Source organism: Sinohyriopsis cumingii, chromosome 7 (assembly GCF_028554795.1).
Source record: "Sinohyriopsis cumingii isolate HCF-2022 chromosome 7, ASM2855479v2, whole genome shotgun sequence".
NCBI lineage: Eukaryota > Metazoa > Mollusca > Bivalvia > Unionida > Unionidae > Sinohyriopsis > Sinohyriopsis cumingii.
In genome coordinates, this window is record NC_142967.1 from 17001419 (window position 1) to 17016627 (window position 15209).

General features: G+C 36.3%; 1 protein-coding gene across 5 annotated transcripts in view; it reads left to right on the top strand.

Annotated features, from left to right (window-relative positions):
- LOC149794783 (armadillo-like helical domain-containing protein 3) overlaps positions 1-15209 on the top strand; it is a 144631-nt gene that overhangs the window by 75874 nt on the left and 53548 nt on the right. For all 5 annotated transcript variants that reach the window (XM_089964432.1, XM_089964433.1, XM_089964436.1 and 2 more), the window contains exons 15-16: positions 3014-3086; positions 8092-8193. In XM_089964432.1, coding sequence (XP_089820558.1) covers positions 3014-3086; positions 8092-8193 — 175 coding nt within the window. The remainder of the gene's footprint in view (positions 1-3013; positions 3087-8091; positions 8194-15209) is intronic.

Sequence of the window (15209 nt, forward strand, 5' to 3'; positions counted from 1 at the left end):
TTCTATCACCACCAAAATGAGAGAGGAAAAAATGTTCTAAAAATAGACTAGAACTACATTCGTGGGTACTGAACTGGAAGTATTAATTGCGATGTAATTCCATGGGCAAGCAACCAGTCTGCTGTTGTTGATAACTACTTGACAGAGTCAGTAATGAGTAATACTGAAGCATCATTTTTTTGTTTGTCTCAATTTTCATGGTTTTGCAAAATAAAAAACATTTAAGGTTACTTAAATTTGTTGTTTTATTCATGAAAGTTTGCATATTTGTAGGTATTGAATTCTTCTACAGAATTAAAATACAAATGAACAAAAGCTATGCTGACAGAAAATGTTGGTTGCTTCCGTGGCTAAAACAATACTACCACCTACATGAGCACAAATTAAATGCTTGTCATGAACAGTCACTTACACTCAACATCAAAGGTTGGGGACACAGCCAACAACACTAAGCTGATTGGTTATTAAAGTACATGCATATGATCTCTTCTTTAAAATTCTGTCTATAAAGTTGCACTATCAGTTACTTCCTGATGATCATGGTATTCACACAGTAACTTATGAGTGGTAAAATTCTGCTTAAATCCCTGTCAGTTTGGATGATGTCATTATTTCATGTGTGAACCAGCTGCATGATGCAGTTAGCAAGTAGTCACAACATTTTGATGTCTTCATGGACGTTCCAAGTGCAAAGATGCTAACTAAACTTTTAAAAAAATGGAATCACTGCTTTTTTCTGTGAGTCTTCCTCTTGTACAAACCAACTTCAATCAGTAGACTTTGCAATAAATAAGGACTACAAAGAAGAATTAAAGTCACATTTCCACAACTGTCTTTTTTCTTGTTTGAAAGTAGGACAGATAGATAAATCAACTTAGGCTTTGTCAGCTTGACTGGTTTCCTAATACAGTTAAAAAGAGAAATAAATTCCACAACACAGTCTAACAATGTATAAATAAAAGAGAAAATGTTTTAATATTTAAACAGTTTAACTTTTTGTTGTGAAAACCAGCAGAATGTATTGGGCATAAGCATTGTATTCATATCAGGTAAACATTTTAAACTACCAGTAATTTTGAACTATAAATAATACTGACTCTGTGCATATTAATGAGAAAGATTAGACATAGCACTTGAAAATTTTACATATACACGAGATATTTGGAATTTATAGACAGCCAAACTTATATCTATTGTAGCTCTTTGGTTCTTTTATATCAGTGTTAAGTTCCTTTGTGCTCCAAGGGCTTTTTCTGAGGAGTCATAAATATTAAAATCTGCATGGTGATTAAATCATACATTTTTTATTTATTTATTCATATACAAATGGGGGCCCCAAGTGGCTGAGTGGTCTTGAGTGCTCTCCGTTATGGATCATTGCCATCTCACCTCTCTCTGCGTGGGTTCGAGTCTAGGATTCGGCCACTGTGGGTATGTGAGAAAGCTTGCCAGTAACTTCTCATGGGTCGGTGGTTCTTTCCGGGGTTTTCACAGGTTCTTCCTCCACCATTAATACTGGCCACCATGCATAGTCTATCGTGTGCTGAAAAATGACATTAAACCCCACAACAACAACAAAATCAACATGGAATATTCACTAAAGGCCTTTCTGCAATATATCATTGGTCCTAAATTGGAATGCCTGTCTGCAGGGCTTCAGATTGACAGTTTTTTCAGCATCAATTTTTCATTTCTTGCGCTCTTTTATTATCAGTGTCTTTTCTTTTGAGGCAGTGAGTCCTATCTTCCATTCATTAAATTTTAGAGTGAGTCATGATTTTGATAAAATAACACAACACTACTAATAATTTCACTATTTCTAATGATTTACTGGTTCTGTCAAACTGTCATAAAATTTTGTACTAATGGGATGACATCATAGATTTCCCTAGTCTCAGTTACTTATATGTTTGTTTTATGACTGATGTTACAAAATATATTAAAGGGTGTCATATGTCATTGTTACCAAAACCAAGATATCCCATTACTACTGAGGTCTTTCATTACTGAGATATCCCATTACTGAGGTCTTCCATAACTGAGATATCCCATAACTGAGGTCTTCCATAACTGAGCTATCCCATTACTATGCCAATCATTATATATTACTTTGTAGTACAGTAAATTGAAATACCTATACTATCTTCATATTTCATACTTCATACCTAGCATATTTACCTCACATATGCACACACATTGTATATTCACATACGTCACCCTATCATATCCACACACTTCACACTTCATACCTAGTATATGTACCACACATATGCACACACTTCACCCTATTATATTCACACACTTCACACTAAATACCTAGCATATTTACCTCACATTTGCACACACTTCACCCTATCATATCTGCATACTTCACACTTCATACCTAGCATATTTACTTCTCATATGCACAAACTTCACCCTATTGTATCCACACACCTCATACTTCATACCTAGCATATATACCACACATATGCACACACTTCACCCTATCATATTCACATTCTTCACACTTCATACTTAGTGTTTTACCTCACATGTGCAGATACATTGTATATGCACATACTTCACCCAATATATTCACACTTCACAACTAACATACACATTTGCATATGCACACACATATGTGCAGTGCAGTGCATACACTTCAAACTTTGCATTTACACTTAGCATACACTTCACTCACTTCATGTGAACTCAAAAGAAAATATGTTTATTTGTCACATTGGGTTTGGTTGAAGTTTGGCAAGAATATCAGAGATGGTTTCAGTACTCAACAATAAACAATAAAAACTAAATGGCTGGTCAAAATGTATAGCTGACAATTCTTTTTATCCAGGTGATCCTCAGTCTCTTCGAAGAATTCTGTATTCATAGAAATGTTACATTTGCTTAATTTCTAACTTTTGAACCGAAGTTTGAGTCATAAGCTCAAAACTTACCAAACTTACCAAACAACTGGGACACAAACAAAAGTTTTCAAAGTAAGTTTTGCATTTTTCTTCTTTTATTTCAGGCTCACACACCCTCAACTACAACACAACCTGCTCCTTCCCCTCCACCTCCATCTCCTGCTGGTGATCTACAAGGTATGGATTACACAATTTTATTATTGTGAAATTCTTAATTATGTACTTATGGCTAGTGGATTACACAGTTTTATTGCTGTGAAATTCTTAATTATGTAATTATGGCTAGTGGATCACAGTTTTATTGCTGTGAAATTCTTAATTATGTAATTATGGCTAGTGGATCACAGTTTTATTGCTGTGAAATTCTTAATTATGTAATTATGGCTAGTGGATTACACAATTTTATTATTGTGAAATTCTTAATTATGTAATTATGGCAAGTGTATTTGAGGAGAAGCTCATACGATTTTAAGTTGTGTAAAATGCAGCAATTTCTTTTTTTAAATATTCTTTGGTCCTAAGTCAAGCATGTTACAAAATGACATTGTGCATGCATGCATCTGTCCATCCATTCCTTAACATTACCTTCCATCCATCCCTTAACATTGTCTTCCACCAATCCCTTAACATTGCCTTCCACCCATCCCTTAACATTGCCTCATTTGGTTGATACCTTTGCAATGGTTATTGAGATTTTCATTAAAATTTGTCCAAGCATCAACAGAGAGTGAAAATGGAATTTTATGATTTGCAACCATGTTTTGGAGTATGACATTTTAACCACTTAAGATGTTTTAATGATACTTTTAGTGCTTATATATATATATATATATATATATATATATATATATATATATATATATATATATATATATATATATATATTCTAATGGTAGACTCGAGTCGAGGAAGACAAGTTGTGCGATCTCATTCAACGGTGGATGCGCATGTGGTTCCTGAGTCCAAATTCCGATGCACACAGGCAGTTGCAGGTGGGGCATGGGACACCGGTGGTTGGTGGTATTTGTGATACAGTTGGTCAGCGCTCGCCAATGGCTTCTGTCTAAGGCAGCGAGCTTAAGCTGGCGGGGTTGTAGGTCTGTCCATTTGATGTTCATCTTGAGGTTGTCTTTGTACCTCTTATGAGGGCAGCCTTGGTTTCGGTTTCCCTGGGCTAGCTCGCCATAGAACAACTGCTTTGGGATTCTGCTTTGATCCATGCGGATGACATGGCCAGTCTTACGAAGCTGGGCCTGGATTAGTTTGGCTTCGATGCTTGTTGTGTTGGCTCTGTCAAGGACTTCCTGGTTGGTGATTCGGTCCTGCCACTTGATCCGCATAATGGATCTCAGGAGCGCTGGTGGAATTGTTTCAACTGACTGATATGTCTTCGGGAGAGTGTCCACGTTTCACAGCCATACAAGAGTGACGTGAGGACAACTGCACTGTACACTTTCATCTTTGTTGACAGGTGTATGTCCTTGTGCTGCAAAACCTTGGTTCGAAGTCGTCTGAGTGCTTGACTGGCTTTTTGGATCCTCACAGTGATTTCTTTGTCCAGGGAGCCATCACTAGATATTGTGCTGCCAAGGTATTTGAACCTGTCTACATTCTTCAGCTGTTTGTCGCCAATGGTGATACAGGGTTGTGAGGGGACAGTGGTTGGGGCGGGCTGGAAGAGGACTTCTGTCTTTCCTAGGCTGATTGTGAGTCCAAATAAGTTGGAGGCTTCAGAGAATCTGTCCATGATTGCCTGTAGGTGAGTCTCTTCATGGGCCATGAGGGCACAGTCATCTGCAAAGAGTGCTTCAATGATGAGTCTTTCTAGTGTCTTTGTTTTTGCAGCTAGGCGACAGAGATCAAACACTGATCCATCCAGGCGATACCTAATGTAGATGCCAATGTCAAGGTCACGGATGGCATGGAACAGTACCTGTGCGAAGAAGAGGTTGAAGAGTATCGGAGCAAGTACACAGCCCTGTTTGACACCATTAGATATTGGGAATTTCTCAGAGGGTTCACCGTCTGAGAGAATCTCTCCAGTCGTGTCAACATGGAGGAGCCGAATGAGGTTGGTAAACTTCTGAGGACAACCAAGTTTCTTGAGTACTACCCACAGTGCGTCTCTGTTGACTGTATCAAAAGCCTTTGTCAGGTCCACGAAGACATCGTACAGATTCATGTTCTGCTCAAGGCACTTCTTTTGGACTTGTCTCACTGCAAAGATCATGTGAACAATGCTGCGGTCTGGGCGAAAACCACACTGAGACTTGGGGAGGTTATCTTCTGACACTGCTGCAATAAGCCTGTTGAGGATGATGCAAGCAAGTAGTTTGCCAGCTATGGACAGCAGGGAGATGCCTTTGTAGTTACTGCAGTCCGCACGTGTGCCATTATTTTTGTGGACGGTCATGATTGATGCATCCCTGAGGTCGTTTGGCATCTCTTCTTCCGTCCAGATGCTGATTAGCACATCGTGGAATGCCTCCAGAGTCTGTTCACTGAGAGCCTTGTACACCTTCGCTGGGATGCCATCCTTTCCAGGTGCCCTGCCACAGTTAATTTGTTTAATGGCCCTCCTCAGCTCCTCCATCGTTGGTGGAATATCCAGTTGGTCGTGCGTTGGCTGCTGGGGTATTTGGTCAAGAATAGATTGGCTGACCGATGAAGGCATGTTTAAGAGCTGACTGAAGAGTTCTTTCCATCTTTCCTTAATGCCATTCTTGTCTTTTATTAGTGTAATGCCATCTGCAGCAAGCAAGGGCGCAGAGCTGGACTTTGCGTGGCTGAAGATTGACCTGATGGCATTATAGAACTCTTTGGAGTTGTTAGTGTCAGCATAGCTTTGTACTTCATCAGCTTTCTTTTCCCACTAATGGTCATGCATCTTGCGGATTTCCCTCTGATTCTCAGCTTGATAGAATTTGAAGCGGTCTTTTTTGTTGATGGAGTTTGTGTCATTCTGCCAGTCCATGAATGCTTTGTTCTTTCTGGCAAGCAGATCTTCAATGGCATCGTTGTTCTCGTCGAACCAGTCTTGACGGATTCGATTCTTTGGGCCCAGGGTCGCCATAGCTGTTTCTCTTATCGTGTTCCTGAGCTTGTTCCATTTTTCGGAGGCATTTCCACATATCGGTCCATTTGTTGACAGCTTGTCATCTAGTCTCTTCTGGAAATCGAGCTTGGTGGAAGACTGCTGGAGTTTGACAATGTTGAAGGCTGTGCGCACAAGTTTAAGACGTCTTAGGTGATGAGGGGCAATGTGCAGCTGTGGGTAGTTCAGACAAGTCTGTGGTCTGTCCAGCATTCTGCTCCTCGCATGGCCTTGGTGATGAGGCCATCCTTGGCATCACGCTGGCAGACTATTACATAGTCGATTAAGTGCCATTGGCGAGATCTGGGGTGCATCCAGGTGTTCTTGTCTTTGTTCACCATTCTGAACATTGAGTTTGTGATTAGGAGGTTAAATTCTGTGCATTTGCATTATATATATAATGAATAGTCATCATCATTTCAGATGCCACAGTAATTTCAGCCCCATCCCCCATCATCAAGATGAAGGTTAGAGCAAGGGAAAATGTGATTCAGACTTGTATCCTTGTTGTCTGATGCATAACATTTCAACCACTGATTATATTTTAAGTACACTTCAAAAAGTTAAATATCAAATACTAGAGTCATGTCCCCTGCTTGAAAATCATGGTCATATAAGGGGAAAATATAATGTGACCTCTTTCCATGTATAGCTACAATGTTTAATTTAGTGTAGATAAGTTTTATAAAAAATTAACTTTTAAATTTGGATAGAAAGTGTCTCACATAATTCACAGTCATTCCCCCAAATTCAAGGTCAGGGTCACAGGAAGGGATAAGTCAAGTCATTGCCCTGTTCCTTATATAGGCTTTGACTTTTTAACACCATTTTGATGAAACTTGATTCAGGTACATGTTATATGGTAGTCAATTCTGAATCACAGAGATCAAGTCTGAATCACAGAGATAAAGTCTGAATGACAGAGATCAAGTCTGAATAACAGAGATCAAGTCTGAATCACAGAGATCAAGTCATCATTAGAATAAATTCATGAGACAGGTTTATCATGAGCAAAAATTGCAGTACTCATATTAAATTATCTGTCACATAATGGCTGTCATACAAAATCATGTTCTGTCAGGAACTATGTCAGAGCAGTAGAATTTAACATGCATAAAGGTAAATCACAGTAAATTTGTTTTGGTTCTTCATGAGAACAGATATGTAATGGTTCTGTAGTGACTGTTATCAGCACACTTCTGTTGTTTTTAAGAGAAATTCTTGGCATTCATTCATCTTTACTAATAGTACTACCTATCAGTTTCAGTAGCATGTTAGATATGGGGGGAACCCAAATCATGATTAAAAATCAGAAAGGGGTTTAATTTTTGTTGATTTCTGGATTAATACACTGCTTTACAAGAACTGCTTCCTGACAAAGACTGATGAATACAGGTTAAATTTTATGTAAACTGCTGTGATGTTAGGATTTTCCTCAGAAAAATCTAAAAGATGTAATACTTTTTCCATTCCGTGGCACTGTATATGAATTTTTTTTATATGATGCTTGATGCCAGAGAATCCAATTTGTAAAAGGTATTTAACAGAGTTTCAGGCATAAATTTCAGAGTGCAGTAATACATTACAGCATATCCAATCCATCCCTGAGTATTACCAGTATATTTTCCTGGCAATTGTGGCAACAGATTTCATATCTGATCCATCCCCAGAGTATTACCAGTCTATGTTCCTGCCAGCTGTGGCAACAGATTTCATATCTGATCCATCCCCAGAGTATTACCAGTATATTTTCCTGCCAGCTGTGGCAACAAATTCATATCTGATCCATCCCCAGAGTATTACCAGTATATGTTCCTGCCAATTGTGGCAACAGAATTCAGACTGTTTTAGTCTTTTATAATTTATTTTAATTTTAGCAGTCCAACTCTTTATGTATTACAGCTTAATGGCTGGAATACATGTGTTCTAATGTATAATGAAAATGCAGAAATCACCTGTAGAGTTTTAACTTTCTATCTGTAAAGCCACACCTCTATACAAATATTTGACAATATGTCTTGTTATATTTTGTCAGAATATTGAGTTTCATTCACCCATTGTTTCATTGATTTGATTTGTTTACGTTAGGTCCTCATTTGGACACTTTGCCTGTGGAACCAGCTAGTCAGCCTACAAACTTGCTTGTCATTTTCCTTGAGTACAGTTCAGTTGTAATGCAGGATACAAAAGGTAATGTATTGTTAAAGTATATCACACATTGTAAACAGTACTCATGTAGCCCTGTCTCATTACTGTCCCTGTATGAGATCTCATTGCAAACTTTATAATGTAAATATGGAGAGATGAATGTGGAAACCTATTCCTACCATATGTGTATATGTATACCTACCATATGTGTATATATATAACTACCATACATGTATATGTATACCTATCGTACATTTGTATATGTATACCTACCATATGTGTATATGTATACCTACCATACATGTATATGTATACCTATCATACATTTGTATATGTGTACCTACCATACATTTATATGTATACCTATCATGCATTTGTATATGTATTCCTACGATATGTGTATATGTATATCTACCATACAGGTATGCCTATAATACATGTACCTATAATACATGTATATATACACCTATCTTGCATATGTATATGTATTCGTAACATATATATATATATATATATATATATATATATATATATATATATATATATATATATATATATATATATATATATATATATATATATATATTCCTACCATATGTGTGTATATGTATACCTACCATAGGTGTGTTGTAGTAACAAAAAGGGTATGTAATAACTGAAGTATAGTGTTCATAGTGTGGTTTTGCCCAAAGTACAGGTGGCTTTCAGGCTAGCCCCATTGTATTTCAGTATCACTAACAATATCAACAGTACAAACAGTATTCATAATGTAATCTTGCCCAAAGTACATGTGGCTTTCAAGCCCCATTATATTTCAGTGTCACTAACAATATCAACTGTGTAGACACTACAGACTTTGTCAAAGTGACTTGAAAGTCCAACCTTCATATATTAATAATTTTTTTAAAATTCTCATCACCTTACCAAAAGTCATATGTATTTCTTCATCAAATTCATTCCCAATTATGTTAAAATTAAGAATTACTTTCAGCTACCTCTGGAATCCCTCCCAGAAAGGCCCTAAAAGGTCTTTATACCTAAAGGTCACATAGACCAAGGGAAGCAACTCTTGTAAATTACCTCCCCATTTCCGGCTAGGTGGTTATCCATTGTACTGAATATTGTTAGTTTAAACTTTCACTTGCAACTTCTAACAGTGCCTCTGAGAAATCTATTGCAACTTGTATATAAATTTAACCTTCCAGCTTTTAGTTTAAGTAGTATAGTAACTTTAAAGGCTGATTTACCTGGTGTATTCAGTATTTGTTGTTTTCCTGGTGAATTTATTAATATTTTTTAATTTAATTTTGAAATATTTTACAACCATTACTGTCCTTCTGATATCACTGGGTAACTCACATTTATTTTTTCACATTTATTTTTACCAGCACATTTGCATTACGTGCTTAATAGGCTGTCTGAATATCATGAATTGACCTATATTAGCTATTGTAAAAACCCTTCCAAAACGACTTGCATGACCAAATTGTTTCCGGGAAACAACTCCAATGAAGTCTGAGAAAAGAGAAGGAGACTGGTGTCCACAGGAGGGTTGATGGTGGGTTCAATGGCAAGTCACTGATGATTGTTGGGAGTTTTGGGAGATGACAAACTTTTTTCCTCTCTCCCCACCCAGCCTACCTACATCAGTCTGGGCATTATGCCTCCTATAATTTGCATGGCTGTGAAAAGATTGGTGTTGTTTCCTAAATATTCACTCTGCAATCTTTTTGATACCGATCTTCCCTTCTCCACTATACCCCCTGATGAGGTTGCATGGAGCAGAGGGGTGCACGCAGAAACCCGGATCACTAGTTCCTGAGCTGCCTGCTTTTGTATTTCCTCAATTTGCCCCCCAAGCTGGAGTAGGGAACCAAAGGGCAGTTAGCACGTACTGACACATGAAAAACATGAGAAAATACAAGTGCAGGAGTATGTATCTTATTAACAAATCAGTATTAAATGTAGATGCTGGGCATTCACCTCAGTATGGTAAGTGACCCTACTGACCACTCAAGCAATATGAAAAATGTATTCCCATGAATAACTGCTTCCAGCCTTTTCAGCAAGGCAATAGATCACCAGAGATGCCAGTTTGAGTAGAGGAAGTCAAAATGATATTCCTAACTATTTTTGGATGTAGCACTAAAAACCTGTCTACTATATAGAAATGTGGAGAATACATATTGACAGCCATTATGCCTTTAGTGATTCTCAAGAAATCCATCAAATAACAATCAGAAAATGTCTTGTACCAGTTTGTTGAGAATATTGGAGGCAAATGACTCACTGAAAATAAGGCCTTCAAATTAACAGGGTCTCAACTTTATTCTGATAAATGCCTAGAGATTTCAGCTCTCTTTCGTGATTGAGGTAATATTAAAAATGACTGACAGTTATCATTCTCAGCCAGATCCAACAAGGCCTGAACATTTTATGCTGTATTTAATGTCATCGAAGGGGGAGGACATTCCAGATGTGACAACATTCAGTGTATTTCTTCAATGGCAGCTTTGAAACTGAATTTAATTTGAATTTCCTTCACCCAATCCCATCCACTTTCATCATCCTCATGCATGGTTGAGACTCCAAGCAACACCATGAAGATTCACAGGAGACAGAGCAGTTGCTCATAAAGTGGGTACTAGACTCTCCCAGATCCTACTCCAGAAAATTTCTGGTGAAGAAAAACTAATGGAAAGTTGAAATGCATTTTCATACTACAATCCATTCAGTATCAAAACAGTAACTTTGCTTTGTCTGTTCCTTTGTGGTGCTTCAGTTCCATACCATTTCTTTCAGCCTCACGTTTGCTTCTCGGGCCTTTACAGAAACCTTGGATTATTCCATACTCTGTCAATCCAGTCTATGTACAGTTCCATTCCAACAGCTCAGTTATGTTAATGACACAACCTGGTTTTGTTTGTTACAAAAGGGGTTATATTTTTAGTCAACCAGCAAATAATTGTCCATTGATCCATAAAGAGCAGCCAAACTGCAGGACTCTGTGCATGCTCTCAGATGCTACATAAGACACATGGAATATATCCACAGAGATTTCCAAGGCTCTTCCTACTTTACCCCTCCCTTTATAACTACACAAAAGTCCAAAAACAGGCAAAGGGGCTGTTTACTGGCAGAAAGTTTGTTTTATAACCAAGTTTAGAAAAAAATGTCAACAAAGAGCTTTTTCTAATGGAGGTGTTTGCTTTTTTGTATAAATTACCTTTATTTTCATGATACATCTGATAGCTCATTTACATTATTACAAGAGGTTTAAGACCATCACATTGATGTGAAAACATTGTTTATACAGTCAGTGTATTTTTTCTTCTTGATTCAGAGCAAAAGAAGAATCCTTTTTTAATAAAAAAATGACATTTATTTCATGATCAAACTATCAACTTCAAAAATCCATTTTATTTTATTGTTCTGTTGGTAAAATATTGATGCTGTGATTTCATTGCAAGTAATAGTGAAATGTTTCATCTGTCTACAAACTCTGGAACTCTTTTCTTCATAATAAACCATGTCTATGAAACATAACTTTTTATTTACCAAGTACTCATTTCATTTGGTTGCTTTGATGTCTTGGATCACATTAGTGAATCTGTAGGCTAAACAAAGGTAATTTATATTACATACACAATAATATTTACAGCAACGTTTACCTGGTCAATTAAAATAATTTTGTCTGACTCTTGATTGTGATCACAGGTTCTTGCACATGTAGAATTTTCAAACCTGTTAACTGTTCTTTTATTCCATCCCTTTATTTGATTTGCGACCGATCAGGTGGCCTAGTGGTTAGAGCTTCCGCCTTGGATGAGGGAGGTCATGGGTTCGATCCCTGGCCAAGTCATATCAGAGACTTACAAAAATGGTACTAACAGCTGCCTCACTGGGCATTCAGCATTAAGAGGTTAGTGTAAGGACTGGTTGTCCTGGTGTCAGGATAATGTGACTGGATGGGACATCATGCTACATGCCTGCGGCATGATGCCCCAGTGCTAGACATCACTATAAACTGCCACACTGCAGACATCGTAGTGATATGACTGAAAAATTGTTAAAGCTACATTAAAAAATCCAAATCACATCACACATCACTTATTTGATTTGCTACAAAAGATATAATTAATATGATAACACAAAGCAGCAAGTCTTCTTTTAACTGGGTGCAACAACAGATAGTTCTGCAAGTTGAAGATCAAAACAATGTCATCAGTTAGAGTTCACACAGAAATATTTGTAGACATATCTGTGACAGTAGATTTAATGTTTTTTAAATATGCCATATTTTTATAAGTGTTTTTCATACTTGAATACATGAGGATTTATTGCATTTATGATGATCACACTGAAACAAAATTAAAGATAGAACTAAAACATAGATTCAACTTGACAAAAGTTACAAGCTATGAAAATCTTGGCTGATGAAATACAAGAGAATTTTATGAGCCTATCCTTTGAACATAATTTTAGATATAATCAATTAAGTTGGCTGGCATGACAGTATATTTTCTCGAGCTGCTGTTTGTGTTACATGGCCTCACACAGGGGAGAGCTTATCTTTTAGGGCCATTGTTAGCCACCCAGACAGTTACTGTTCACAACCTTGCAACTTTTGCTGGATTCACTTTGGAAATAAGGCATTAATTATATATCTGTACTGATATCAACTTTTGGTGGATCCACATGGACTAACCAAGTAGAGGTATAAATGTATACTGTTTGGCTGTACTAATCTCACATTAGGAGAAGTTCATCCTTTCAGAAGAGCATTTATCATGTTCCTACAGGATGGCATGGGTAGAGGTTCATTGCTCAAGAATCTCACCCACTTTTTACCTATTCTTCTAATAATTATTAGAATTTTCCTTTATTAAGATCATAAATATCTTAGATATCGTAGAGTTTAAAAGTTTTTGGCAATATCACTGCTTTCATCAGTAGCTTCTGTTGATCATGTGACTTATAACGTCATGTGATCAACAATAGTCGCTGGTGAAGGCAGTATGATTGTGTTGAAAGTTTTTAGCGCTGGGGCTTGATGAGTTAATGTTAATGTGATTGGATGATATATTCAACAGAGAAAGATGATTAATTTGGTAAATTATATTTCTATGAAAATAATTACCAAATCACATTACTATCAAACCCTTCCCCCACAAATGCGATCATCCTTTAATACGTGTCACACAAGTTTAAACTGACAACATCCTTTATACAGGGGATACTTAAATGTGAATTGGGGAGATCATTTATGAGAGTTGCTTCCTTTGGTCTATTTAAGAAATGGACATAAGACATTTTTAATCTGTCATGGAGGTAGGGATTTCAGAAGTAAATAGAAAGTTATTCCTAATGTTAAAATGATAGGGTAAGTATTTTTGGAGAAATGTAATTTATGAAAAAAATTTGGGAGTATAATTAGTTGCAATAAACAATGTATTTGTACATGTCAGGCATCTAGGACACATGGTCACCATTGAATCTATCTTTTAAGTGAACCATGACACACATATTCAATATTTGAATAAAAGAGTTATATATAGATCACTGGTTAGCAGTTCCAGGTTCTAAGATTATAATTTATATTTGACTCCAAATTTTAAATAATTGAAAAAATTATTTTCTGTATCAGTGATATCGATTTTGAGATTGATGTAAGATTGTGCGAATACTGTCAGTCACAATAATTTAGTGTCATTACATTTTAGTGAATATAATTTCAGCATAATAGTGATACATTTTAGTGAATATTTAATTTCAGCATAATAGTGATATATTTTAGTGAATATTTAATTTCAGCATAATAGTGATACATTTTAGTGAATATAATTTCAGCATAATAGTGATACATTGTAGTGAATATAATTTCAGCATAATAGTGATACATTTTAGTGAATATTTATTTTCAGTATAATAGTAATACATTTTAATGAATAGTTCATTTCAGCATAATAGCGAAACATGTGTTTTGCCAAGCCTGCCTTGACAGAAGTTCTACATAATGACCACTTTTTCATCCATCTGCATGTATGTCCATCCATTCATCTGTCCACACACTTGATTAACCTCAGTGTTAAAGTGTTTTTTTTATTATGGTCAGATTTTCAAGTATAGTCGGGCACTGAATCTTCTTAACTGGTATGTGGATATATCTTGATAAGTACAAAAGCTCAGGGGGAAATTTTACATACTGGTCATGGCCATCTTCTTGTAGCGAATCACCATGGTGTGTGAAAATATCACATTTTGTGTTATAGTTGTTCCTCTCTTTCATGGCCACACCTTATGCACCAAGAAAGTGGCCATATAAGATGGATGGCTTTTCCAGAGGGAGATTATATTTTTGAGAAGTACATGTATATATGTGTGTGTAATAAGAAAGTTATATATATTTTCAAAGCATTTAATATCTTCATTTAAAAGTAACATTATTTATTAAAAATCTCTTCTTGTCTTAAGAACAGGCTTATTTCAAGTTAACATACATTAATAGTTCTTATTTTTAAGTGTGAAATGCAAGTGGGGTATTGTTGGCATGCACATTGCAAAACCATTCAAATGCATCATTTTAATTTTGGTACATATCTACATTGCTTGGCATTTAAAATAATTCTCTTTCCATTTACTCCATTTTACCAGTGCTGTAGAATATTCTCCTGATCTGTTATGATGTTTATTTGGTTTTTCCAACATAAAATTTTTTTTTATTTGGGCTAAAATTTTTCAGCATGAACTCTTGAACTTTCCCCATTGTCATCAGGTCAAATGACTTTTGCTTTTTTCTTCCAAAGTATTAATTCTCCATTTATGTAATGACATTTTAAAGTTTTATAGCATCTTATTCCTGTGTAATTATGCAGACAGAACCTTTTCCAGAGTAGATACAAGTGATACAAATACTGTCACGTTACTTTTTGGTCTTTGTCTGGTATCCTGTTTTGTTCAAGGTTAATTTCTCTCTGCGTTATTCCACAACATATGTATTTAGCCTATGCTGACCATGGTATGATCTTCACAATTATGTCTGGCTGTGTTCACCAAAG